The sequence below is a fragment of the Oncorhynchus clarkii genome, chromosome 19 (assembly GCF_045791955.1).
Source record: "Oncorhynchus clarkii lewisi isolate Uvic-CL-2024 chromosome 19, UVic_Ocla_1.0, whole genome shotgun sequence".
In the NCBI taxonomy this organism is placed as follows: Eukaryota; Metazoa; Chordata; class Actinopteri; order Salmoniformes; family Salmonidae; genus Oncorhynchus; species Oncorhynchus clarkii.
The window spans coordinates 9,242,379-9,267,571 of NC_092165.1; the positions used below are offsets into that span (position 1 = coordinate 9,242,379).

General features: G+C 45.4%; 1 protein-coding gene across 1 annotated transcript; it reads left to right on the forward strand.

Annotated features, from left to right (window-relative positions):
- Window positions 1-4,175: 4,175 nt before the first annotated feature.
- LOC139375540 (centlein-like) lies at window positions 4,176-24,364 on the forward strand. Its single transcript, XM_071117369.1, has 9 exons — window positions 4,176-4,393; window positions 4,952-5,039; window positions 7,926-8,014; window positions 10,371-10,455; window positions 13,839-13,973; window positions 15,001-15,243; window positions 18,040-18,173; window positions 18,997-19,159; window positions 24,095-24,364. The coding sequence occupies exons 2-9, from the start codon at window positions 4,956-4,958 to the stop codon at window positions 24,362-24,364; spliced, it is 1,203 nt and encodes a 400-aa protein (XP_070973470.1). The 5' UTR covers window positions 4,176-4,393; window positions 4,952-4,955.
- Window positions 24,365-25,193: the final 829 nt, after the last annotated feature.

The following is a 25,193-nucleotide window of genomic DNA, read 5'->3' on the forward strand; positions in this document are numbered from 1 at the left end:
CATTCAGGAGATAGATGTGCTCAAAGTTGACCCATTTTGCATACCCCACCACACCATGAGACATCCATGTTTTTATCACTGGAAAAGATAAACAGTTGAGTTTGATATCATTTTACAGCTTAGAAACAGGGTTATCAACCGATCTGAACATTTATTGAGCACCTTTATCTCTTGAATGTTTTGGCGTTCAGGCCCAAAAACTAACTTTCTGACCACTTCTACATAATATGTATGGAAGGTTATGTTCAAATCTAAAGGGGTGCAGTCAAAACAACGTGACTGAATTCAAATGTATGTACCCTTTAGTAGAAAAGACCTAAAAGATGGTAAACCATAGTTTCAATAGTGTGCTCCTTGTTCCACGGTGAAGTCGTCACATGTTCTCTCTCTGTACAGTATCTGACCGCCAGGCCCTAGATGCTACCTCTCGAGGGAAATGCGAACTCAAACACAGCCTCACTACCTTGCTATGCAATCTCAGTCAGTCAGTACCCAGCCAAGGACAAGACAAGGCCTACCAATGCAGAGCCCTGGGAGAAATACTCAAGACTCCTCTTTCCCACACTATACCAGGGGGGAGTGGCACGCCACATGGGTGAGCCATGGGTAAGCTTGGACCCGGGGCTCATGACACTACGCCCCCCTCCCACGGTGGCCCCCAGGAAGTTGGCTCTCCTCTCATCAATCCTCCCATTATGAGCAGGGCCTGTCTGCTGAGGATGGCTCAGAAGGTCATCAGATGGGAGTTAAGAAGAGGGCCAGCACCAGGGCTGAACTGAGGGGCTTGTGCTGGGGGGGGTTTGGGGATGTGTGTGTGTGTGGGGGGGGGGGGGGGGGGGGGGGGGGGACTGTAGTTGTCTGATTTAGGTACACAGATAGGTTTAGTGTGGGAGAGGGGTGAAGAGGGGGGAGGAGGGGGGAATCAATGGCCTCTCTGTCATTGGGTATTATGAGACTTGAGGCGCGAGTTCCCACAAGGTTGAACATGAGAATGGCTCATGCTTGATGTCAAGACTGAGCGACTGATATCATTTTCTAGTCCAGTTGAGAAAACTAGCTGCAGGGTGTTTCATTTTTTCCACACTGTCACAATGTCCAAAATTCTCAGCAGATATTAAACATCCAAGTTCATGAATATTAGCAGATATTAAAAAAAAGTGAGCTATATACAGCCGTTCACGTTAAAAAGCCACCCAATGTCATATCCACCCATCCATATTCATCAGATTAGCCACCCACACTTCTGTAATGAAACCCATCTCAGAGAACAGAGCCCTCAGTGGAGCAGCAAAGTGACTGTGATGTCATATGAGACTCAGTGCTCTCACAGGTTGGAATCTCATTTCCATTCTGGAATGAGAGAGACATCCCGCTAAACAGAGTTCAAATTGACATCCCAGCTGACACTTGTACTTCCTGTGTATCTTCAAAGGCAACATGACTTGTGACTCTTTAGTCAGCGTGATCGTAAGCCCCCTGTTCGTTCTGTTGGTTCTCACCTCCCTCAGTTGGAATCAAAGGTAACGTTATTATGCAGACGACAGTCCTCCTACCTGAGGTGGCAGGCGGAGACAATTATACTTCCCCGGAATTCTCCACGGAATGTCGCTCGCTTCCAGGCTCGGCTTCCCTTCCTCCCTCACTCCTTCTCAGCCAACCAGGTGCTTGTCATTTGTTTCCTGAATTTTTCATGCAGATGGAGGCATTTGCATGATCAAGATTCCGTGTTGTTTCTCCACATCCGTGCTGATTTTATTTTATTCACTGTTCTCTGTCTGTGTGGCTCTGTGGAGAGAGAAGGCAAGAGAACAGTATGCTCATTGGGACTGCCACAGTGTAAAGCCTACTCATTTTATGGGCTGGCTCGTCACATCAGAACACTGGTGGCAATTAGGGCTGAGTGGCTTCAAAGACACTCGACTCACAAGACAAGAGTCAATTTAACATCTTTAACATAATGTTCTTCTGACTTAAATATCTCTGCATATTCTAAATGTGAAGGATTTTCTTATGCTCCATCAATTTACAGTGACAATACAATGCACGTAATTCACAGTAAGCCTGAAAATAACACATAAGTCCTGTATAATTAATCTTTGCACCCAAAACCATGTGCTACATTTATGAAACAGTCGGTCACGAGACACTAGTCTGTAATTGACGGGAGAGGAGGAGGACAACATAAAGAGATGGTATACTGGATGTATTTCTCAACTAACATTTTAGGATGACTCACAGGCAGTATATTGCACCCGGAGAGAACTGGGCACACACACACTGCACACGGGAACACCTGTTTTTCTCGGAATAATGAACTTAAATAAAACTATATAACCTGTCACACATCTTAAAACGGTGTGATGAAAGACGAACGGGAGCCAAATCAAAAGACGACAAGAGTTTGTGTTCAGTCAGTCAGGACTTGAAAAAGTATTTTTTATTTTCAAATGCAGGAAGCACACATCAGTGGTGAGATGAAGGGGTCTGGCTGAGAGCTGCGTTTTATGTGCGTAAAATGTTCCTCAGATGTAGATGAATCTATCATTAAGAGGACAGACAACAAACACTTAAAAGGGGAGACACACACTGCTCCAGACATCCTCAGAGACCGTGTAAGACACACTGTCAAAACATGGTAGAACATGTTGCAGTAATGTAACCTGTATTGAAAACGATGAGGGCCAAATAACATGAAAAGGGGATGTGTGTGAATAGGGGGGCTTCTGCCAAAAACATTGGATCATGTTTTCTGGATGTGAGGTATTATGTTATATAAAATAGGCCGATACTTATCACTAAAATGACATGGCTCCTTTTACACAGGATGTTGTAATTGTTATTTAATCATATTTACTTTGGAGGCTTGTGGATGACATTGGCTGCATTTAGACAGGCAGCCCAATTCTGATCTTTTTTTCACTAATTGGTCTTTTGAACAATCAGATCAGCTCTGTAATATAGCTGATGTGAAAAGATCTGATGTGATTGGTCAAAAGACCAATTAGTGGAGAAAAAAAAAATCAGACTTGGGCTGCCTTTGTGAACGCAGCCATAGAGTGGCAATTTATTTCTAACTGTGCATGCACCTGATATCTGGATGTAATGGGCCTGAATTAGTCATACATCTAATCACTGATTGGGACCCCATAGAAAGTCACTGGTGACGTTTGTCCTCCTCTGTAATGATATAAAGTGGGGAACAAACCCCCTTTCCAGTGATCCAGATCCAGGCTCCTAAATGGATGATTGGTCACCATCTCCATTAAACAAGGAGCTTTGTTGGGAGGCAGGCAAGAGGAGAGAAAATCTGATTCATACAGTATAAATGCCATGTGTCCGTCTGTGCAAGTCTAACAGGGCAGATGTTGCGCATTACGCGCCAGTCTACTGCCTCTGAAACCGCTCCACAAATGAGGATCCTAATGAGAGGCACTGCTTGTGGGTCAAGGAACAGCCTAATCGTGCTAAGTCAATTGATTTATTTTTTTCTTTCTCTGTCTTTTCTTTTTCTCAGCCAGGCAGGCAGAAGGACCAGACAAACAGAGAGCAGATGAACCAACATTTGTGTGAATGAACAACAGAGTTGCCAGTCCTCATATTTCTTCATTGTAGTATCTCTTCTCATCTTTCATGCCTGGCCACTCATTACAGTGCATGCAAGCATGAGTCCATCCATATGTTGCTGCATGTCCAGCAAAACAGCATATTTTTCCCATACCAAGAATGTTAAACATTCATACTAACTGCAAATGATAAACAATTATCAAACTAAAAAGTAGGACAAGTGGTAAGTAATTAACTGTAAAAAGGAGAAGACCAAGAGTAGGCAAATGCAGTAGGCTACACTGGTCTGTGGCTGTATGCATGCATTTCCCCTTAACACACCAATTACAGTGTGATTGACTTTACTAAAGAACATATTAATCAAAATATGAATACGTTATCTCCTACTAGGTATTTTACAACAGGCTTTGACATTTCAAACAATTAGAGCGCTGCTTTCAGTTACTTCCTAATACGTTGGCGTGTCGTAAAAACTGACGTTTGGGAAGTACGCTGACGTATGGGGAAGTAAAAAACGGAAAACAGCGCGCTTGTTTGAAATGGAAAAGGCGTCTCGGTAGCTATTGACAACAGTGTGATTCACTCAGAAAGTGTACATTTCGTCTCGCAAAATTTTGTAGACAGCAATACATACCCTATATGCACGGATAAATATACAGTTGTCCTTTAGGATACGTATGCTTGCTGTCTACAATGATGCTGTTCAATGCATGGACTTTTGACATGTAACGTTATCGTTCAACTTAGCCAGCTGCTAACGTTAGCTCTTTCTACTTTGCTTTGTAACGTTAGCTACTCTCTCCGACCGAGAAAGTTGTCAACACCCAAGGTAATGTTTGTTTACTTACCGCCGACTGGCTAACTAAACAGAGTAGAACACCTGTTGCAGTGCACGGTCGTGCTTCACTGCTGGGCTCACCTTCAGTTATAGGCTAGCTAACGTTAGCTAGCTAGCTAATTGGCAAACCAGCTAGTCTCTATGGTCTCTTCAAAGTTACTTCTCCCTTTTGTCCTTTGTTGAAGTGAAGCTAGGCTACATACGAAAATGTCCTCCCGGTACAGGACCTTATGTAGCTAGCTAACTTTGCTAGCTAGCTAATGTAATATTAGACGACCACCTAGCTGAATGGCACTAGTCTTGAGGACAATTAGTAACACCTGTTGACTTGTCTCTGTCACTAGAGCTCTAACGTTATTCCCAAATCAATAGTGCAGCAACAACATTGATCACTACGGGCTCGATATTACTATACAGTCTAATCTAATGTATATCTATCTATATAGTGTTGTCTCTAGCTAGCTTTCTACTGTAACGTTGAAGCTTACTGTATATTGATGAGAAAATGTGTACTGCCTCCATCATTTTCTTTATTTTTCTATTTTCCAGCTCTATGATGGCTACTAGAGACAGCAGTCGCATCATGCTGCTGAAGGAAGAAGTGAGGAGTTTGTCTGAGGAGTTAGTGCAATGCCAGGTGACTGTGCTGGATGGTATTGTTTATGTTGTCAACAGCTGAATCTAGCTATGTTGTTGCCAACATTTTCTGTGTTTAAAATAAATCAGTTTATATACAACATCTCAACCTGCGTTAGCTATGTCACAAGTGAACACTTTCTAAGTGCTTACAAATACTCACGGCAAGATCCTAATAAACATAGGAAAATATTGATAGATGCAACTTATATGATATTTAGAAGACGCTTTGACTTAGTCATGTCTGCATACATTCTTTTTACATATGGGGGGCCCGGGGAATCGAACCCACAACCCTGGCGGTGCAAGCGACATGCTCTACCAACTGAGCCATACAGCACCAACTTAGGTAATACATCTAGCTCTGTAACCACAATAGCAATGATAGATTTACATGAAGTTTAGCTTTTTGCCCTTTTCCTTGCTACTGCACATTCCCTGCACCATAGGCTATGACCATTTCATATTTGGGTCATGGGCTAATCAGTGAGTTTCAGCGTTTAGAACATTGCAGATAGAAACTGATTTATAGAACTGAACTCCCAGTTAATCACAAACACATTTGATCTACACATTATATTCCCATCTAGAACATACTATAACGTTGCATCCTCCTGAACGAGTCTCAGTCAGTCTCTCTCTCTCTCTCTGATGCTGTGATGGAGAGATGCTGTCTTGTCGTTACAGGCTCGCCACCAGGTGGTGCCTAAAAACATAAACGGTGGATTTACCTGGAATCAGTGTCTCACTTTGCATATTCACACACACATCTTGGAGAAGCTCACCTCTGTGAGTGTGTGTATATGGGCAAATATATGGACAAATATTTCACTCTACACTATACGAGACTCTGCCTTTTGAGTCCAGCATAGATCATTGCTTGTTTACAGTAGTTAATGTATTGTTTCTTGATGTGTTCTGAGATTCTGAAGAAGGCCATTGAAGGCTGAAACATCAATCTATTAAACTTGTTTAATAAAACAAGCAAAACAATGAATTGTGAGTGAGCGTGGTGCCTTTTCCTGTCCAATGATCCCAAAATGTATTGAAGGGAGTATTACTCGTTTCAAGGTACAGTATAAAGCACTGACCAGCATTTGTAGATTTTACCAGACACTTTTATCCAGAGCGACTTACAGTAGTGAGTGCATACATTTTCATACTGGTCCCCTGTGGGACTTGAACCCAGAACCCTGGCGTTGTAAGCATCATGCTCTACCAACTGAGTTACAAGGGACTACTTTGTATGGTCTGTCTGTCAGACCTGATCCAGACCGAAGTCACTCACGACCTCCATTACATCAACCAGTTACTGTATTTCTCATCTATTGAATTGACATGAATCACTTCTCCTCGGTGGTCTGGGGAGAGAGAGAGCATCAATGATTCTGTCTGTCTCTTAGTGACTGTTAGACAGTGTTAGTTGTACCGTGTACCATTCAAATCGTGGCATTTGAAATGCCATTAATGTGTAAATTCTCTGGCACAGCGTTCTCAGGACCACCATTAACTACAAAGTCGCCCGTCTGTCGGCCAGAAAATGTTCCTACTTGACCATGCTAATTTTATTAATATGTGGCTGCATTCCAGGCCCACTTAGTATGTTTAGCCCATGGTCTTTCAAGGTCTGCAATTACAATTAATAATTCAGTGATCATCAAAAACACATTCGATACATCTCTAATACTGTGGAGAAGCCCTTGATATGGGTGGTGAGGGTCCTGGCGAGGAGTCTGACTGTCAGTATGTCAGGGTTAATGGCAGCCATAGGCCAGGAGAAGCGAGACCACCTATTTGATGTCAGGCCTCCATTTCTTAATTTGTCATTAACGGCAGTGCAGGACCAGGATTGGTGAGATCTCTATTCATCCAATAAGGATCGACTCTGCTCTCTCCACTTTGTATGTTCAGCCCATGGTCTACCAAGGTCTGCCTCCGCCATTTAGTAAATAATTGATTAGACACTTTTGAATGGGGTTTTAAAATTCATGTGCTAATTGGAGTCCAGTAGATTCCAGTGGGAGTGATGACTTTTCATCTTGTGATGATGTGAAAATAATTTAACAGATGATTTTATATTAAGTCGATTTGGCATAATTCTATATTTTAGTGTGCCGAAAATGTAGTTTTTAGATGTTTCTCATTAAATGTAATGTAGCTTAAAAAAAATGTTAAAAAATGGAACGCCGTTTTTTGGGGGCGGCGAGTCAATTTGAATGTGAAATGTGTCACGGGCGGAGGCTCTCAGGTGTCTCTGCGCCTTCCAGGACTCTCTCTGTCATCAGTTTAGTGCTTCTCCTCCGCTAGTTACTTCAGAGCTGAAAACCGTCCAGAATCAGATGCACTTTATTAATAAGGGATATGCTGCTTTAACTGCTGTTTTGGTTTGATCTCTAACTCCCCAGTCATGAATTGTGCATAATGACAAGTGTCAATGTAGCCTCCCCTTGAGCCGAAGGTCACACTCCAGTAATGTAATCTCTCTGTAAAGACAGCACCATGATTAGAGAAGGCACCCCTCATCTAAAGTTTGATTTTGTACAGGCCATTTTAATTATTGATTGGGTTGCCCCCCCCCCCCATATATGCTAATGTCTTCAAGCATCTCATTGAATTATTTGTATTTCATTTAGAATTGCTATAACATCGCCTCTCACTAATTACATTTTAAGATGTGAGAAATAGTGTTATTATTTCAGAAAAGGATGTTGAAAAATAGGAAATTAATTTCAGTGTTTCTGTGTTATGTGTCTGTGAGGTTCATTAAGACTACCACATGCCACATTTTTAGAATAATGATTTGATTTAGTCATAATAATAAGATTTGAGTATAATCATTCATAACCGTGAAATCTTATAACCATGAAATTGTTTGTTCTTTTCACAGGCTGACAAGGAGTTTGTGTGGTCCCTATGGAAACGCCTCCAAGTAGCCAATCCGGACCTGACCCAGGCCGTCAGCCTAGTGGTCGAACGGTGAGTTAGTAATTGAAACTGCTCCGAAATGTCACGGTTCCCTCTCAACCATACGTTATATCTCTGGAAGCATGGCCTGTAACTCATCTCCATACTACAACCTGTGGAGAAATGTTCAGGGCCTTTAAGATCTCCCAGAAATCCCATCTCCAAAGGGAAACAGAGGTAGGTAGGGAAGTACGTCTGCTGAAAGTTATCCCAAGGTTGTGTGTGCGAGACACCTTGGACATTCTGGTGGGTTTACGGCTGAATAGTGCAGATGCTCCTTAAAGCCCTCTTATCTCCAGTCTAGCTGCTCAGCCATGGAAACCACCCACGTTAATGAAAACAGTCTCGCTCGGCTCCCATTCTAAAACTGGGAAAACGTTCACTGCCAAGTGCTTCGTTTTTTTTATGGGGATAAAACGTTAGATTGAAGATGACCTTTTGCGAGGGGCGGCTAAGCCTCACAGAATACATCAGCATGGGAACTGGTTGGAAAGAACAGGGGTTCAGGTATTTCAACTACTGCAGTCATACACGGTAGTAGTGTGAGTTCAGGCATGTCTGTTCTTTTCAAAACTTCTGTTGGAAAGTTGTTTGATTTAAAATGCTGTGTCAAAATGTTGTTTTTCATAAAGCCACACCAAGCTCCTCGTAAACAGAATGAAGATTCGAAAGAATCGTGGTGCATGATTTCATTTCTTAATAAAGACTGTTAATTTCTGTTCATAACAAGCATTTCAATGTACTGTAGTAGACCTAGATGTGGAGTCCTTTTCATGTAGTAGGTCTAGTAGGCCTGTATTCTACATTCCCCTGCCTTTAGGAGCATCAGACACAGAATAAAGCGTGTCAGTTGGCAGGAGCCTCAGACGGTTGGTTTCAGGGGGAAAACATGTGTGCCAGGTTCAGGATCCTCTCTCTGTCTGTGTCTCAGGCAGTTTCCCCATCCCCCACAGCTCCGGCTAGGGAAACCCAACAAAGCATGTTGGTCCACAGGGGCCTAGGTAACATGCACCCAGAGAGTGTGTGTGTGTAGTCTATCAGCACACTGGCACCGCGCTGCACACGGCGGGTATATTGACATGATAATTGCGCCGACTCCAGTCAAGCGCCGGGCCTGTGGGGGATTCCAGCTGGTCTTGTAGCGATTGGATGGCTGCTCAGGACACGGTTAACACGGCAAAGGATACAAGGTAGCGCTTGACTCCGAGGAGACCAGGCATTCATTTCAATGTCCCTCCGGGGGGGGGGGGAGAGCCAGCCATGGCATGGGGGGGAGAGGAGCCTGGATTGGGGTGGAGGAATGGGGAGAGGTGGGGGTTGGTTGGAGGGGGGGGGGGTTCCCTGGTGATCTCAAGAAGCTGTTGAAACAAACTGGCCCCAATCGTTATTCTTTTGTCTCCGCTCCCCAAACAGTGAACAGGAGAAAAGAGGCCTCAGCGAGCCAGAATGAAAGATATGCTGCTGGAGGAGGCTGCTGCTGCATGGCCCAATGGGGCGGAGAGAGAGCGAGGGAAAAAGTTTGCGGTGTGTGTGCTGAATAGGATTCCAGGTTTGATGTGGTCCTGGTAATTACCTTATCTGGAGAACAGTGAAATGACACTGGGGTGCTGATTGACATACTTCTGGTGTCTGCCTGCCTGCCTGCCTGCGCCCAGGGAGCCCGCTGAGTGTTTGAACACACAACTTTGGGTTTATCTTCTTTTCCTGTGACCTGCTTTTCTTTAAGGCCCTCTTTGTTGTAATTTGGTTGTCTGAGTTAAACAACATCAGTTATGTGCCTATTGCACAGATATTTGCTTGATATTGAGTGTTTCTGTGTTTTGTTTTGAAACTGTCATTCAATGTACTAGACATTAAAATAATATGCTATTATAGGGGTGACAGACTACATGCACTTGGCATATTCACTTCTCTGATAACAGTCAATACTCTGTAAACCTGTGCACTGAATGGGTTTTCCTGTTGATTATACGAATGAAGTTATCATTTCCCCTCAGATGAGCTTGTTTTCTGACGTTTGCCATATGCTAGATCCTGTCAGTGGGTCTGTCACCACCACATCACCCTTATGCCTCCAAATGAAACCCATCATCATTAGCAGGACCAGAGAGTCGTTGGAGACGAGCTGCTAACGATGCTTCAGCTCTGGGCCTCGCAGTCACTTCACCGCTCTGGGCCTCGCAGTCACTTCACATAGCTCTGACTCTGCATAGAACTAGAATGACAGATTGTATGACTCGGCATAGAACTAGAATGACAGATTGTATGACTCTGCATAGAACTAGAATGACAGATTGTATGACTCTGCATAGAACTAGAATGACATAGATTAACATTATATTTCTATGTTTCTCTGCGTCCCCAACAGAGAGAAATGGAAAGCTGAAGCCAAGGACCGCAAGGTGCTGGAGATCCTGCAGGCCAAAGACTACAAGATCCAGGAGCTGGACCAGGTATTGTTGTTATGACATGTGGAATGCATAGTGAGTGAACCATGTCTGCGTCGTATCCTGATGTCTGAACAGAGAAATCTCCCATAGGAATTTCTCTTCCATTTGATATGAAGGGATGCATTGAAATAGAATGTCTGTCTGAGTGATAGTGCAAGTCCAGTCTAACCTACAGTCAGTCAGTCCTGTTATATAAAAGACCCGTAAGCCTCGGGTTTGTCTGAGGCAAGCCCTATCACTAGCGCAAGTGCTAACTCTATGCCCACCTATAACAGTGGCTCAGTAAGTGTGTTCTATGGGCTGCTAGGACAGATAATGATTACGGCGACGCACTGTAATTTACCCTTAATCACCGTCCCTTAACAGCAGCATCTGTCAGTTTCTGTCATTACGTTAGCAACCTTCTCTGTCAGCTGGCTAATGCTACGCTAACTTCATCCCATCCGCTCCCAGAGAGACGGGCGCTAAATGCTATCATCAGCAGCTCTTTAACAGTTTGTTTATCCCGCCCTCCTCACTCATCTTAACACTGGTTTAGCTATGTACAATTAGCCAGAGCTGTGGAGCGCAATAGAGGTTACACATTATTTCCTCACCACTGCTCTGTTTGTTCTGAGAAAAAGAGTGCTGGCACAGATTTCAAACATGTTATCGGTCAAACACTGTCACTGTGAGGGAGAATGAAGGAAGGACGCAGGCCGGTTCATTCATTCTGCCGCGCCATCTACATTTTAAATCATTTTTTTCTGTCATTTAGCAGATCTCATCCAAAGCGACTTACAGGGATATTTGGGTTTAAGTGCTTTGCTCAAGGGCACATCTGCAGATTTTTCACCTAGGGATTTGAACCAGCAACCTTTCGGTTCCTGGCCCAAGTCTTAACCACTAGGCTACCTTTGATGACCACTGGACACCGCTCAAGTCTTAATAGATCTGACAGTATGTTCCCACTCACTGCATAACAACATCATCTTGTGTGCCTGCAGAAAGAACAAACTGTTTAGAATATTACGAATACATTGTATTATTAAGTAAGTAACCATGGAGATAAGTTTAATAACTGGTTAATTTCCATGCCCCTTTACTTCTAAACTATACCTTGAAAGTAGCAGCACTCCACCCCAAAGTTCTTTATAAGAGCAGTAGAAATTCTGGTTGGTGAAGTTCTGGCCTATTTGCGAAGCTCATTAATAGTCAGGATTGTGTGCAGTGTCACACAGACCACTGACATTCATCATCTCGTCCAGATTTGGGCCAAAGGAACCCAAATGGTGATTAATTGGTTTTTCCCCCTTACTGTTCTGGAGATGTGATGGTCTGCTGAGTCCACACAGGACCTCACGCTATCCCTCTCAATGTCTCCACTCCAACTTTCACTATCGTCTTTCCTTTCCTTATTTTTTCCTCCTCTCGCTACCTCTCTCTCTCTCTCTCTCTCTCTCTCTCTCTCCCCTTTCCTCTCTTTACCCCCCCTCCCTCTCTCTCGCTCTGTCTCTCTCTCTCTCCCCTTTCCTCTCTTTACCCCCCCTCCCTCTCTCTCTCTCTCTCTCTCTCTCCCCTTTCCTCTCTTTACCCACCCCCTCACTCTCTCTCTCTCTCTCTATCTCTCTCTCTCTCTGTCTCTCTCTGTCTCTCTCTCTCTCCACTTTCCTCTCTTTACCCCCCTCCCTCTCTCTCTCTCTGTCTCTCTCTGTCTCTCTCTCTCTCCCCTTTCCTCTCTTTACCCCCCCTCCCTCTCTCTCTCTCTCTCTCCCCTTTCCTCTCTTTACCCACCCCCTCACTCTCTCTCTCTCTCTCTCTCTCTCTCTCTCTCTCTGTCTCTCTCTGTCTCTCTCTCTCTCCACTTTCCTCTCTTTTCCCCCCCTCCTCTCTCTCTCTCTCTCTACTCCCTTTCCTCTCTTTACCTCTCCTCTCTCTCTCTCTCTCCTCTCCTCTCTCTTTACCTCTTTCCTCTCTCTCTCTCTCTTTCTCCTTCTCTCTCCTCTCCTCTCTACCTCTCTTTCTCTCTTTCTACTTATTTTTTCTTTCTCTCACTACCTCTCTCTCTCTCTCTCTCCCTCTCTGTCTTTCTCCGCTCTCTTTCGTCTCCACTCCCTTCCATTTTTGTAACATAATTAGCTTTCATTTTTAACTGCACTGGGAATTTTTAATGCTAATCTCTCTGTCCTCGACCTCTTAACTTCCCCTAAACCTTTTTCTTACCAATCGAACACTACTGGAGTTGAAATTGTTCTCGCCCACCTCATTATCAACGTTTGAATTTATTTCTACTTCGCCCGTATAAATCTCTATTAAAGCCCGTTTTTGCATGGCGAACGAGGAGATGAAGGCGTCTAGTAAATCCACCATCTTGGAAAAGATTTGAGCGATTCCCCCAACATGGCAATTAATTGCATCCCAGAGCATGGTGTTATTTTCGAGCTACCCGCAGCCTGCAGTGGATTACTGCCATGCCAGAGCCCAGCTGATGCAGTGTTAAAAGGGCAGCCTCCTCTCTCTCCTCCTACAGTCGCCCAGCTATAGGCCTGCCAGAAGACTAGGCGGCAGGAACAGAAGATGGATCATTAAAATTATGGAACCATTTTTCATCGTTTTGATTCCTTTGTTCTAGTTTGTTAGTAAAGATGAGAAGCATCGTTTTGAGTAGGCTATCATGCTAACTGTATTGTAAATGTACAGAGTAGTAGTTCATTATTCTATACAGGCCTACACCTATTAGACAGTATTAGAGTGCTCTTATTCTATATAAGTGGCTCATTGTGTAACATTGTAAGTGGTGAGGTTAGCACATACAGTAGTGTGAGGCCTACAGTACATGAGTTGGCTCATGTGTACGGAGGTTTACTGAGGCCAGTATTATGAAAGCGAGGGCTTGTGAAGGGTCTCCTTCAGCACCTGTTGTGAGATCAGGGGCTAGAAGGAAGGTTCTGGCCCGGTCACAGGCCTTGTCAGTATCTGCCAGATCTGAACCCAACTGACACAGAAGATGAGTAGGATAGAGTGGTTAGATGTGAAGTAGATTAGACCTCGCATGAGATCCAACTGTGTCTTCCTCGCTAGTGGCCATTTGATAACAGGAGCTCATACTAAATGTCACCCTCTCTGTCAATTGGAGCCTCTGATTGATCCAAAATGGGACCCCTGTAGTTACTGTAATGACTACTTCCTTCCAAAATCCATAAATAGTTTATTCCCTCCCGTTGCCCAAGATTGCTGTTGATGACTAACGTCATCTCTCTCTCTCTGTATTTCCATCTATCTCTCTTTCCACATCTCTCTCTCTCCATCTATCTCTTTTTCTCTATCTCTCTCTTTTTCTCTCTTTCCATCTATAATCCTCTCTCTCTCCCCCCCCTCTCCCCCACTCCCTCCGTTGGCTGAACCAGAGAGTGACAGGGCAGCAGCAGGAGATTACCAACCTGGTCCAGAGGAAGATGGCTGTGGACGAGGACAGAGGCCTAGTGAAGAAGGAGCTGGCAGCTCTGCGCCGCAAGCTGGGGAATAAGAGTCAAGAACTTAAGGTTTGGAACAAATTTCCAGTGGCACCCGCCTGCCTGCCTCCGCTTTGAGCTTTGAAGCTTCTGCGCTCTGGCTCCTTGTAGGCAACCACTAGTCTTCACTGTGACACCAAACAGGACGTTTCCCCCAGGGCTATACTGTAGCCTGAGGCCTCAAAATCACTTAGAGAGGCAGGGGGAGGAAAAGAAACACGGACTATGTGTTTTTCCTCGCTCTGGAGCAGGCCAGATCTCTCTCTCTCTCTCTCTCTCTCTCTCTCTCTCTCTCTCTCTCTCTCTCTCTCTCTCTCTCTCTCTCTCTCTCACTCTCTCATCGGTTCATCTCTCTCTCTCTGACATGTCTCCAAACTGAGGGGTTTGAGCAGACGGAGAATGCCGAAAAGCCAGAGATAGCGAGGGAGAGAGAAGTCGATAACTTGCCTATAGATAAATACTTAATGATCGACCATGGAGGGAGTGAAAGTAAGGCGTTCGTGTGATGATGTGGCTTATCCCTAATTACGGCCCTGATGGGACCCTGGCTATGATTCATTAATAAAGGAGTGATCTCGAGGTCCGCGGATGCGTCTTTGCATTGCGGGGTCTCGCTGATAAAATAAAACATCAAATCCAACTCCGAGAGCGGGGGAACCATCAAAGGAGGCTGGGATCAGATGTAATGGATGTTGTAGTGAAGTGTGTTCTCATTAGGAGGCCTGTCATTAAATGGAGAATCTGCGTGGCCCCTGTTACCTGCCTCACAGTTAGCCCCGGCCCTCACAGCCTCACAGCACAGGTGACCTTGTCAATCAGACATGCGTGAGAGCCACATGGGGGGGCCACAGTGGAGCTGAGCAGCGGAGGCCCCAACCAAGCACAGAATAGCACTGACTTTACATTCTACATATTCATCCCATCTCATCCTCCTCAAAACCCCATGCTACTTTTTTTTCTCCTCTCTCTTTCCCTCTCTCTCCTTCTCTCCCTCTCTTCATCCGTCTGTGTTGTTTATCTGGCCCTGTGACTCCTGCCCCCCCTCTTCTTCGTTCAGGATGTGAAGGAGGAGAGGGGGAGGAGAGAAGAGGCCCTGGAGGAGGAGAAGGAGGCATTAGAGTCCTGCTGCTCTGCCCTGCGAGGCGACCTGGAGCAGGCACAGAGGCAGGAGAGGAGGCACGGAGAGGAGAAGGAGGCATTAGAGTCCTGCTGCTCTGCCCTGCGAGGCGACCTGGAGCAGGCACAGAGGCAGGAGAGGAGACACGGAGAGGAGAGAGACTCTGCGGATGCCAAAGTCAAGGTAACACACAAAGAGATGCCATGTGGAGGGGGGAACTGGGGACCAACCCATGTGCATATACACACACACACACACACACACACACACACACACACACACACACACACACACACACACACACACACACACACACACACACACACACACACACACACACAGAGGAAGGGTTCCGTTTCTTCTACACACCTTGAACCTCCTTATTTCTCCCTCCTCAATATATGAATGTCAAATAATTCCTCTCTCAAAGCACACATTTTAAATATTGATGGCCCTGTTCCGGGGGTGGGAGAAATAATTACTTTTAACATTTTGGACCCAAGTCTCGTCTGGTGAGGAAAAGAAGAAGCCGAGCCCCGGCCAAGTCCCCCGATGTGATCACTGGACGACTGCAGTGTTTTAGTCCTCTCCTTATTCGTGTAGCTTATTAGCAGAATCAGTGATATGCATCTCTCCCCCTCGTCATTATTATGTATCAACTTTACTCTCTCACTCTAATCCGCCTCGCAACAAAAGAATCACCACAGCAGCACGTTGGACACATGTTGTTCAAACAGTCAGACAACCAATCAGTGTCAACCAACAGGAGACCGCCACTACCACCACTACCCTTCCCACTCTCCTCTTGGAACAGAACACAACTGCCCATCAATAGTAGAGTTTGGGGGGGGCTCCGTGGACGCACACAGCACAGAGGCTCGAACACGCACTCACAGACAGACACACTCCGCTGACGCACACAGCACAACTCTTCTCAGTACGAGCCAACAGTCATTTCTCATCAGCGCTCATCCAGTCAAGTGCATGAGCGACACAACAGACAGAAAGAGAGACAGGCAGACAGAAAGAGAGACAGGCAGACAGAGAGAGAGAGAGACATGTAGACAGACAGAGAGAGAGAGACAGGCAGGCAGACAGAGAGAGACAGGTAGACAGACAGAGAGAGAGACAGGTAGACAGAGAGAGAGAGACAGGTAGACAGACAGAGAGAGAGACAGGTAGACAGACAGAGAGAGAAACAGGTAGACAGAGAGAGAGACAGGCAGGCAGACACAGAGAGAGAGACAGGTAGACAGAGAGAGAGACAGGTAGACAGACAGAGAGAGAGACAGGTAGACAGACAGAGAGAGAGACAGGCAGGCAGACAGAGAGAGAGAGACAGGCAGACGGACAGAGAGAGGCAGGCAGAGAGAGAGAGGCAGGCAGAGAGAGACAGGTAGACAGAAAGAGAGAGATAAACAGGCAGAGAGAGAGAGAGACAGGCAGAGAGAGAGAGACAGGCAGAGAGAGAGAGACAGGCAGACAGAGAGAGACAGGCAGACAGAGAGAGACAGGCAGGCAGAGAGAGAGACAGACAGGCAGGCAGACAGAGAGAGAGGCAGACAGAGAGAGAGACAGGTAGACAGAGAGAGAGAGAGAGAGAGAGAGAGAGAGAGAGAGACAGGCAGGCAGAGAGAGAGACAGGCACGCAGAGAGAGAGACAGGCAGGCAGACAGAGAGAGAGGCAGACAGAGAGAGGCAGACAGAGAGAGACAGGCAGGCAGAGAGAGAGAGAGACAGGCAGGCAGAGAGAGAGAGGCAGACAGAGAGAGTGACATGCAGACAGAGAGAGAGATAGAGAGAGACAGGTAGAGAGGGAGGGAAAGAGGAGGAGAGAGAAAGAGAGGGCTTTGAATAAGTCAGGGCCAGGGTGTAATTATGACAGGCCCAGTCCCTAGTAACAACTCCACTACGCACATCAATCACATCACCAGACACAGACAGACAGACACTCACCTGGCTCTGCTCCTGACCAGGCTTTAATACCATGCAACTCTGAGAGATGGGTGGAACACATGGAATGCACAAGGATTCCACACCAATTTAGAACGATACGTCTGTTCAAGATTGGAACATTAAAAAGTTACAAGAAGTCACAACTATGCACTGATATTGTTTATGTACTAGTAGTGTTATCGCTACATCCTTAGCGCCATCTTTCACGGTGGCTAATTTGCTGCCATTAAATTGCGGCCATTAATTTCACCGGCGTCGGTGATTGAAGCTGTTTTTAATTACAGTCAGACTTGTCCCGATGCCCCCTGTGTGTTTGAAGCCAGGCGGCCGGGTCTGCCCTGCTGTAATTGTAGCCTCTCGTTAAAAGGAGAGAGTCTCTTGTGAAGTTTTAAGATGACCCTCAGTGCTCAGACACTCTCAGACCTCTTATCTCTCTGGCTCTTAATGGTAAGAGTTGTTTGGACATTAGTGGAGTCCAGCAACACAACATCAACCCGTAACGTGGTAGAGGACTCCGTCAGGGTAGAGACGGGTCACACACTGTGTCCTGGCCTCTGGCCGTTGTTTTCACGGGGACTTTTGTATTAGCACATCTACGCTGTTCTGAAGCTCATTTAGGAACAGGAACACCAAGCCTTTACCAAATCCACTGAGGAATACAAACGGTCACCGTCATTTGTTGAACAAACACAAAACAGAGTCGCTTCCTCTAGACCTGGGGTGTAAAACCAATTCCCTGGAGGGCCTAGTGTCTGCTGCTTTTAGGCTTTTACTTTCAGTGAAGACCTAGACAACCAGGTGAGGGGAGTTCCTTACTAATCAGTGACCTAAATTCTTTAATCATGTACAATGGAGGAGCGAAAACCCACAGACACTCGGTCCTCCGTGGAATGAGTTTGACACCTGTGGTCTGTGGACTTTACAGCATGTTTTTGTGACGACTGTTGCTGTAAACAGACACAAGTACATTTGACTAGTTGATTGATTGACTGATAGTCCTCTTCTTGTCCTCCACCATGGCAGGAGATGGAGGGTGATCTGAGCGATGCCCAGCGGCAGGTGGCAGACCTTCAGGGCCAGTGCAGCAGCCTGGCAGACCTCCTCTCCTCCAGGCAGAAGGAGGTGGCACAGAGGGACCAACACGTCACCCAACTCAGGTCAGATAATAAAACCTTATAAAAATACATTGTATGTGACAGACGCCTTTCAGGTCACTCTTGGACACCTTGCATTAAAAATAAATGTAAACTGCTGTGCGATGTGCCATGACGTCTGTGATTTGGCATCGTCATGGATACAATGCACAATGACGTAAATGTCACAGGCAATATTTTTCATGCATTCAAATTGGTCTGTCATGTTGTTTTTGTATACCTTGTAAGTATAAATTGTACAGTGAAATGACCCTCAATTAAAATATGTCCAATATCAATTTATAATCTTTCTAAATTACATTTACTTTTATGTGGCTTTCATTATCCACTACAGTCTCAGTTAAACCATTTTAGAGTAGTGTGAGTGAGTGTGTGTGCCCAACTGCTCAGTGTGTGCGAGAGGCTTTAGCCGTCTCTCCACTCCGGGGCTCTGAGGCGACACGCACATCCTCGTCTAGAACCAGTTGATAAGCCCTGCATACCAGATGTGCTTTGGAGAGCTTTGTAGAGGCAGAGTCAGGGAGAGAGGAGGGGAAATGGTGCAGGCTTTGGCTAAGCTTTAGTCAATATGATAAAACGGTGAAAACCCAGGAGCCTTTGTGGGTAATCTCACCTTTTTTAACTACTCTGTGTCTTAACGTGGTGTCACTGAGAGATGTCAGCCAGTCACATCCGGCTCAGGGAAACGCTCTGTGTGTTAGAAGTGATTGAAGATGTCATTGTACTTTAGTAACGTCTTGTGTCATTATGCCACAAATTCTTTATATTTTGAATATGTTTGTATAGTAGGTATTTGATGTTGCGTTGTGCATGTGTTTCTACGCAGGCGTGAGCTGCAGGAGGTGCAGGCCCTGTACAGACAGAGTAGTGAACATGCTGCAGAGCAGGCCCAGCTCATCCAGCAGCTAGAGGGACTCAACCTGGACACACAGAGAGTCTTACGCAACCAGGAAGAGGCTCACACTGCAGACACCACCTCTTATCAGAAGGTGACTAACTATACTATATATTACCACTCTATTCATTTACACTACAATACCCAGAGTCCTCTGTAACCAGGAAGAGGCTCACACTGCAGACACCACCTCTTATCAGAAGGTGACTAACTATACTATATATTACCACTCTATTCATTTACACTACAATACCCAGAGTCCTCTGTAACCAGGAAGAGGCTCACACGGCAGACACCACCTCTTATCAGAAGGTGACTAACTATACTATATATTACCACTCTATTCGTTTACACTACAATACCCAGAGTCCTCTGTAACCAGGAAGAGGCTCACACTGCAGACACCACCTCTTATCAGAAGGTGACTAACTATACTATATATTACCACTCTATTCATTTACACTACAATACCCAGAGTCCTCTGTAACCAGGAAGAGGCTCACACGGCAGACACCACCTCTTATCAGAAGGTGACTAACTATACTATATATTACCACTCTATTCGTTTACACTACAATACCCAGAGTCCTCTGTAACCAGGAAGAGGCTCACACTGCAGACACCACCTGCTATTAGAAGGTAACAACTACCCATAGCACACAGTACTAATACACTCTACCCATAGCACACAGTACTAACACACAGTACTAACACAGTACTAACACACTCTACCCATAGCACACAGTACTAATACACAGTACTAACACACAGTACTAACACACAGTACCCATAGCACACAGTACTAATACACAGTACTAACAAACAGTACTAACACACACTACCCATAGAACACAGTACTAACACACAGTACTAACACACACTACCAATAGCACACAGTACTAACACACAGTGCTAACACACACTACCCATAGCACACAGTACTAACACACAGTACTAACACACACTACCCATAGCACACAGTACTAACACACAGTACTAATACACTCTACCCATAGCACACAGTACTAACACACAGTACTAACACACAGTACTAACACACAGTACTAACACACCGTACTAACACACAGTACTAACACACAGTACTAACACACACTACCCAAAGCACACAGTACTAACACACAGTACTAACACACACTACTCATAGCACACAGTACTAACACACTCTACCCATAGCACACAGTACTAACATACACTACCCAAAGCACACAGTACTAACACACAGTACTAACACACACTACCCATAGCACACAGTACTAACACACTCTACCCATAGCACACAGTACTAACACACACTACACATAGCACACAGTACTAACACACAGTACTAACACACTCTACCCATAGCACACAGTACTAATACACTCTACCCATAGCACACAGTACTAACACACACTACACATAGCACACAGTACTATAACACACAGTACTAACACACTCTACCCATAGCACACAGTACTAACATACACTACCCATAGCACACAGTACTAATACACTCTACCCATAGCACACAGTACTAACACACAGTACTAACATACACTACCCATAGCACACAGTACTAACATACTCTACCCATAGCACACAGTACTAACACACACTACCCATAGCATGCAGTACTAATACACTCTACCCATAGCACACAGTACTAATGCACTCTACCCATAGCACACAGTACTAATGCACTCTACCCATAGCACACAGTACTAATGCGCTCTACCCATAGCACACAGTACTAATACACTCTACCCATAGCACACAGTACTAATACACACTACCCATAGCACACAGTACTAATACACTCTACCCATAGCACACAGTACTAATGCACTCTACCAATAGCACACAGTACTAACACACAGTACTAACACACTATCCATAGCACACAGTACTAACACACAGTACTAACACACAGTACTAACACACACTACCCATAGCACACAGAACTAACACACAGTACTAACACACACTACCCATAACACACAGTACTACTACACAGTACTAACACACACTACCCATAGCACACAGTACTAATACACTCTACCCATAGCACACAGTACTAACACACAGTACTAACACACACTACCCATAGTACACAGTGCTACTACACAGTACTAACACACACTACCCATAGCACACAGTACTAATACACACAACCCATAGCACACAGTACTAACACACTCTACCCATAGTACACAGTACTAATACACTCTACCCATAGCACACAGTACTAACACACTCTACCCATAGTACACAGTACTAACACACAGTACTAATACACTACCCATAGCACACAGTACTAACACACAGTACTAATACAACCTTTTATAATACGGTTACTTCACCACACGACATCACACGACATCACACATCACACTCTAACACACACTACCCATAGCACACAGTACTAATACACTCTACCCATAGCACACAGTACTAACACACAGTACTAACACACACTACCCATAGTACACAGTGCTACTACACAGTACTAACACACACTACCCATAGCACACAGTACTAATACACACAACCCATAGCACACAGTACTAATACACTCTACCCATAGCACACAGTACTAATGCACTCTACCAATAGCACACAGTACTAACACACAGTACTAACACACTATCCATAGCACACAGTACTAACACACAGTACTAACACACAGTACTAACACACACTACCCATAGCACACAGAACTAACACACAGTACTAACACACACTACCCATAACACACAGTACTACTACACAGTACTAACACACACTACCCATAGCACACAGTACTAATACACTCTACCCATAGCACACAGTACTAACACACAGTACTAACACACACTACCCATAGTACACAGTGCTACTACACAGTACTAACACACACTACCCATAGCACACAGTACTAATACACACAACCCATAGCACACAGTACTAACACACTCTACCCATAGTACACAGTACTAATACACTCTACCCATAGCACACAGTACTAACACACTCTACCCATAGTACACAGTACTAACACACAGTACTAATACACTACCCATAGCACACAGTACTAACACACAGTACTAATACAACCTTTTATAATACGGTTACTTCACCACACGACATCACACTCAACCATACACCACCACACGACATCACACTCAACCATACACTACCACACGACATCACACTCAACCATACACTACCACACGACATCACACTCAACCATACACCACCACACGACATCGCACTCAACCATACACCACCACACGACATCGCACTCAACCATACACTACCACACGACATCACACTCAACCATACACCACCACACAACATCACACTCAACCATACACCACCACACGACATCACACTCAACCATACACCACCACACCATACACCACCACACGACATCACACTCAACCATACACCACCACACGACATCACACTCAACCATACACCACCACACGACATCACACTCAACCATACACCACCACACGACATCACACTCAACCATACACTACCACACGACATCACACTCAACCATACACCACCACACGACATCACACTCAACCATACACCACCACACGACATCACACTCAACCATACACTACCACACGACATCACACTCAACCATACACTACCACACGACATCACACTCAACCATACACCACCACACGACATCGCACTCAACCATACACCACCACACGACATCACACTCAACCATACACTACCACACGACATCACACTCAACCATACACCACCACACAACATCACACTCAACCATACACCACCACACGACATCACACTCAACCATACACCACCACACCATACACCACCACACGACATCACACTCAACCATACACCACCACACGACATCACACTCAACCATACACCACCACACGACATCACACTCAACCATACACCACCACACGACATCACACTCAACCATACACTACCACACGACATCACACTCAACCATACACCACCACACGACATCACACTCAACCATACACCACCACACGACATCACACTCAACCATACACTACCACACGACATCACACTCAACCATACACCACCACACGACATCACACTCAACCATACACCACCACACGACATCACACTCAACCATACACCACCACACGACATCACACTCAACCATACAATACCACACGACATCACACTCAACCATACACTACCACACGACATCACACTCAACCAGTCCCCCTAACACTCTAACAAACATGACCACAACCGAGACACCAGCTCCTATCAGTAAAATCACCATGAAATCACTAAAAACCACATCACCACCCTCCTAAAACCACTTCACCAACCCCCCAAAACCACATCACCACCCCCCTAAAACCACATCACCACCCCCCAAAACCACATCACCAACCCCCCAAAACCACATCACCAACCCCCCAAAACCACATCACCACCCCACCAATACCACATCACCACCCCGCTAAAACCACATCACCACCCCGCCAAAACCACATCACCAACCCCCTAAAACCACATCATCAACCCCCCAAAACCACATCACCACCCCGCCAATACCACATCACCACCCCCCCAAAACCACATCACCAACCGCCCAAAACCACATCACCAACCCCCCAAAACCACATCACCATAAGGCAAGCTGACAATGTGTTGTCTTTACAGTGGCAATATAGTGAGGCAGTAAACATGTTCTCTCTTCAGAAGTTCAACGTTGTGCCAATCTCATGGTTGCCAAGCCACTCACTGAGTTTCTGTGTGGAGAGGTGGTGGGACAAACATGGATAAAAAATCTGTCCAGTCAGGGGGTTGGTTTTACACTTTCCACTACTCTCCCACTTTCTCCTTCACCCCCTTTTTCCTTCTCTCTCTCCCTCCCTCCTTCCAGATGATCATAGCATCTGTCCTCTCGTCTTCTCCATGGAAATAGGAGAACGATCGTTGTCACGACTCTCTGTCCCGTCAGCACCCGATGTGATGAGTGTTTCTTTTTTCTTTCCCTCTCCTCTACTTGTGGCCACAGCTCTACAACGAGCTGAGCATATGTTACCAGGCGCTCAAATCCAACGAGGGCCGGCTCCGCCAGAGTCACGTCGCCCTGACAACCCAGCTGGGCCAGAAGGAACAGCAGATTGTGCAGCTCCAAGGCCAGCTACAGCAACAACAACAACAGCAGACACACAACCAGCAGCAGCTTCCACAGACCATGGCCCCAGCCGGTCCCCCAGCCAGGCAGACCAACTCTAAACACTTTGAGGTGAGCTGTCAGAGGTTTGAGCTAGAGGCAAGTTGAAGACATTTTGCGTCACACTTCTCAGGGATTATATTGAGAGTGCTGTACAGCCAGAGGCAGTGAACTGAGTATCCATATTGTCTACCTCAGAAGTTCTTCATTGCAGACAGATCTGTGTGTGTGTGTTTATGCACGCCACTGCATGCACTTTCACACTTTAAGTATTGCCTGATGAAATAATGAATGTTTGTTTTGACCCATGTCACGTCTAAGTTGTTTATAATGGTCCAGCACTTACACCACCCTTGATATAGACATACGTCTAACCTCCGACCCCCTGACACTCAACCAGTGTGTAATTATTGTCCGGCCTGGCAGGAGTGTGTGGGTGGTGATATGCCCACCATAGCCCGTTGTGGGGGTGGTCTTTAGAGACAGAGAGATGCTTATCAGGCGCTTGGCTTGATATCCAGCCCACCCTTGATCTTCTGATCTTCCCATTTCTGTTCAAGCCCAATGTCAGTGTCTTTCATGTAGATTTCTGATCTCTCTCCTCTCTTGGGGCTCTCTCTCTCTCTCTCACTCTCTCTCTCTCTCTCTCTCTCTCTCTCTCTCTCTCTCTCTCTCTCTCTCTCTCTCTCTCTCTCTCTCTCTCTCTCTCCTCCCACCAATGTCTCTCTATCTAGACTGGGACTCAATTAAAAATTATCTTCAGGTGATAGAATCATAGAAGCAGCATCCATTTTGCCATTCCCCTCTGCCCAGGTTTAATTGGAGATGGGTAATGGTGTTGAGTAGTGATGGTGTCAGCTCTCCCCCTTTCTCAACTCACACCCAGAGGGTAGAGAGTAACAAGATGCTGTCTGTCTGTCTGTCCAGCTCCATCAAC

What these genes read in the sequence shown, in the direction of transcription:
- LOC139375540 (XM_071117369.1), top strand. Translation starts at nt 4,956, where the DNA reads ATGATGGCTACTAGAGACAGCAGTCGCATCATGCTGCTGAAGGAAGAA. An exon ending in ATAAGAGTCAAGAACTTAAG is followed by an intron (nt 13,974 to 15,000) that starts GTTTGGAACAAA and finishes TTCTTCGTTCAG; the next exon opens with GATGTGAAGGAGGAGAGGGG. An exon ending in CTGCGGATGCCAAAGTCAAG is followed by an intron (nt 15,244 to 18,039) that starts GTAACACACAAA and finishes CCACCATGGCAG; the next exon opens with GAGATGGAGGGTGATCTGAG.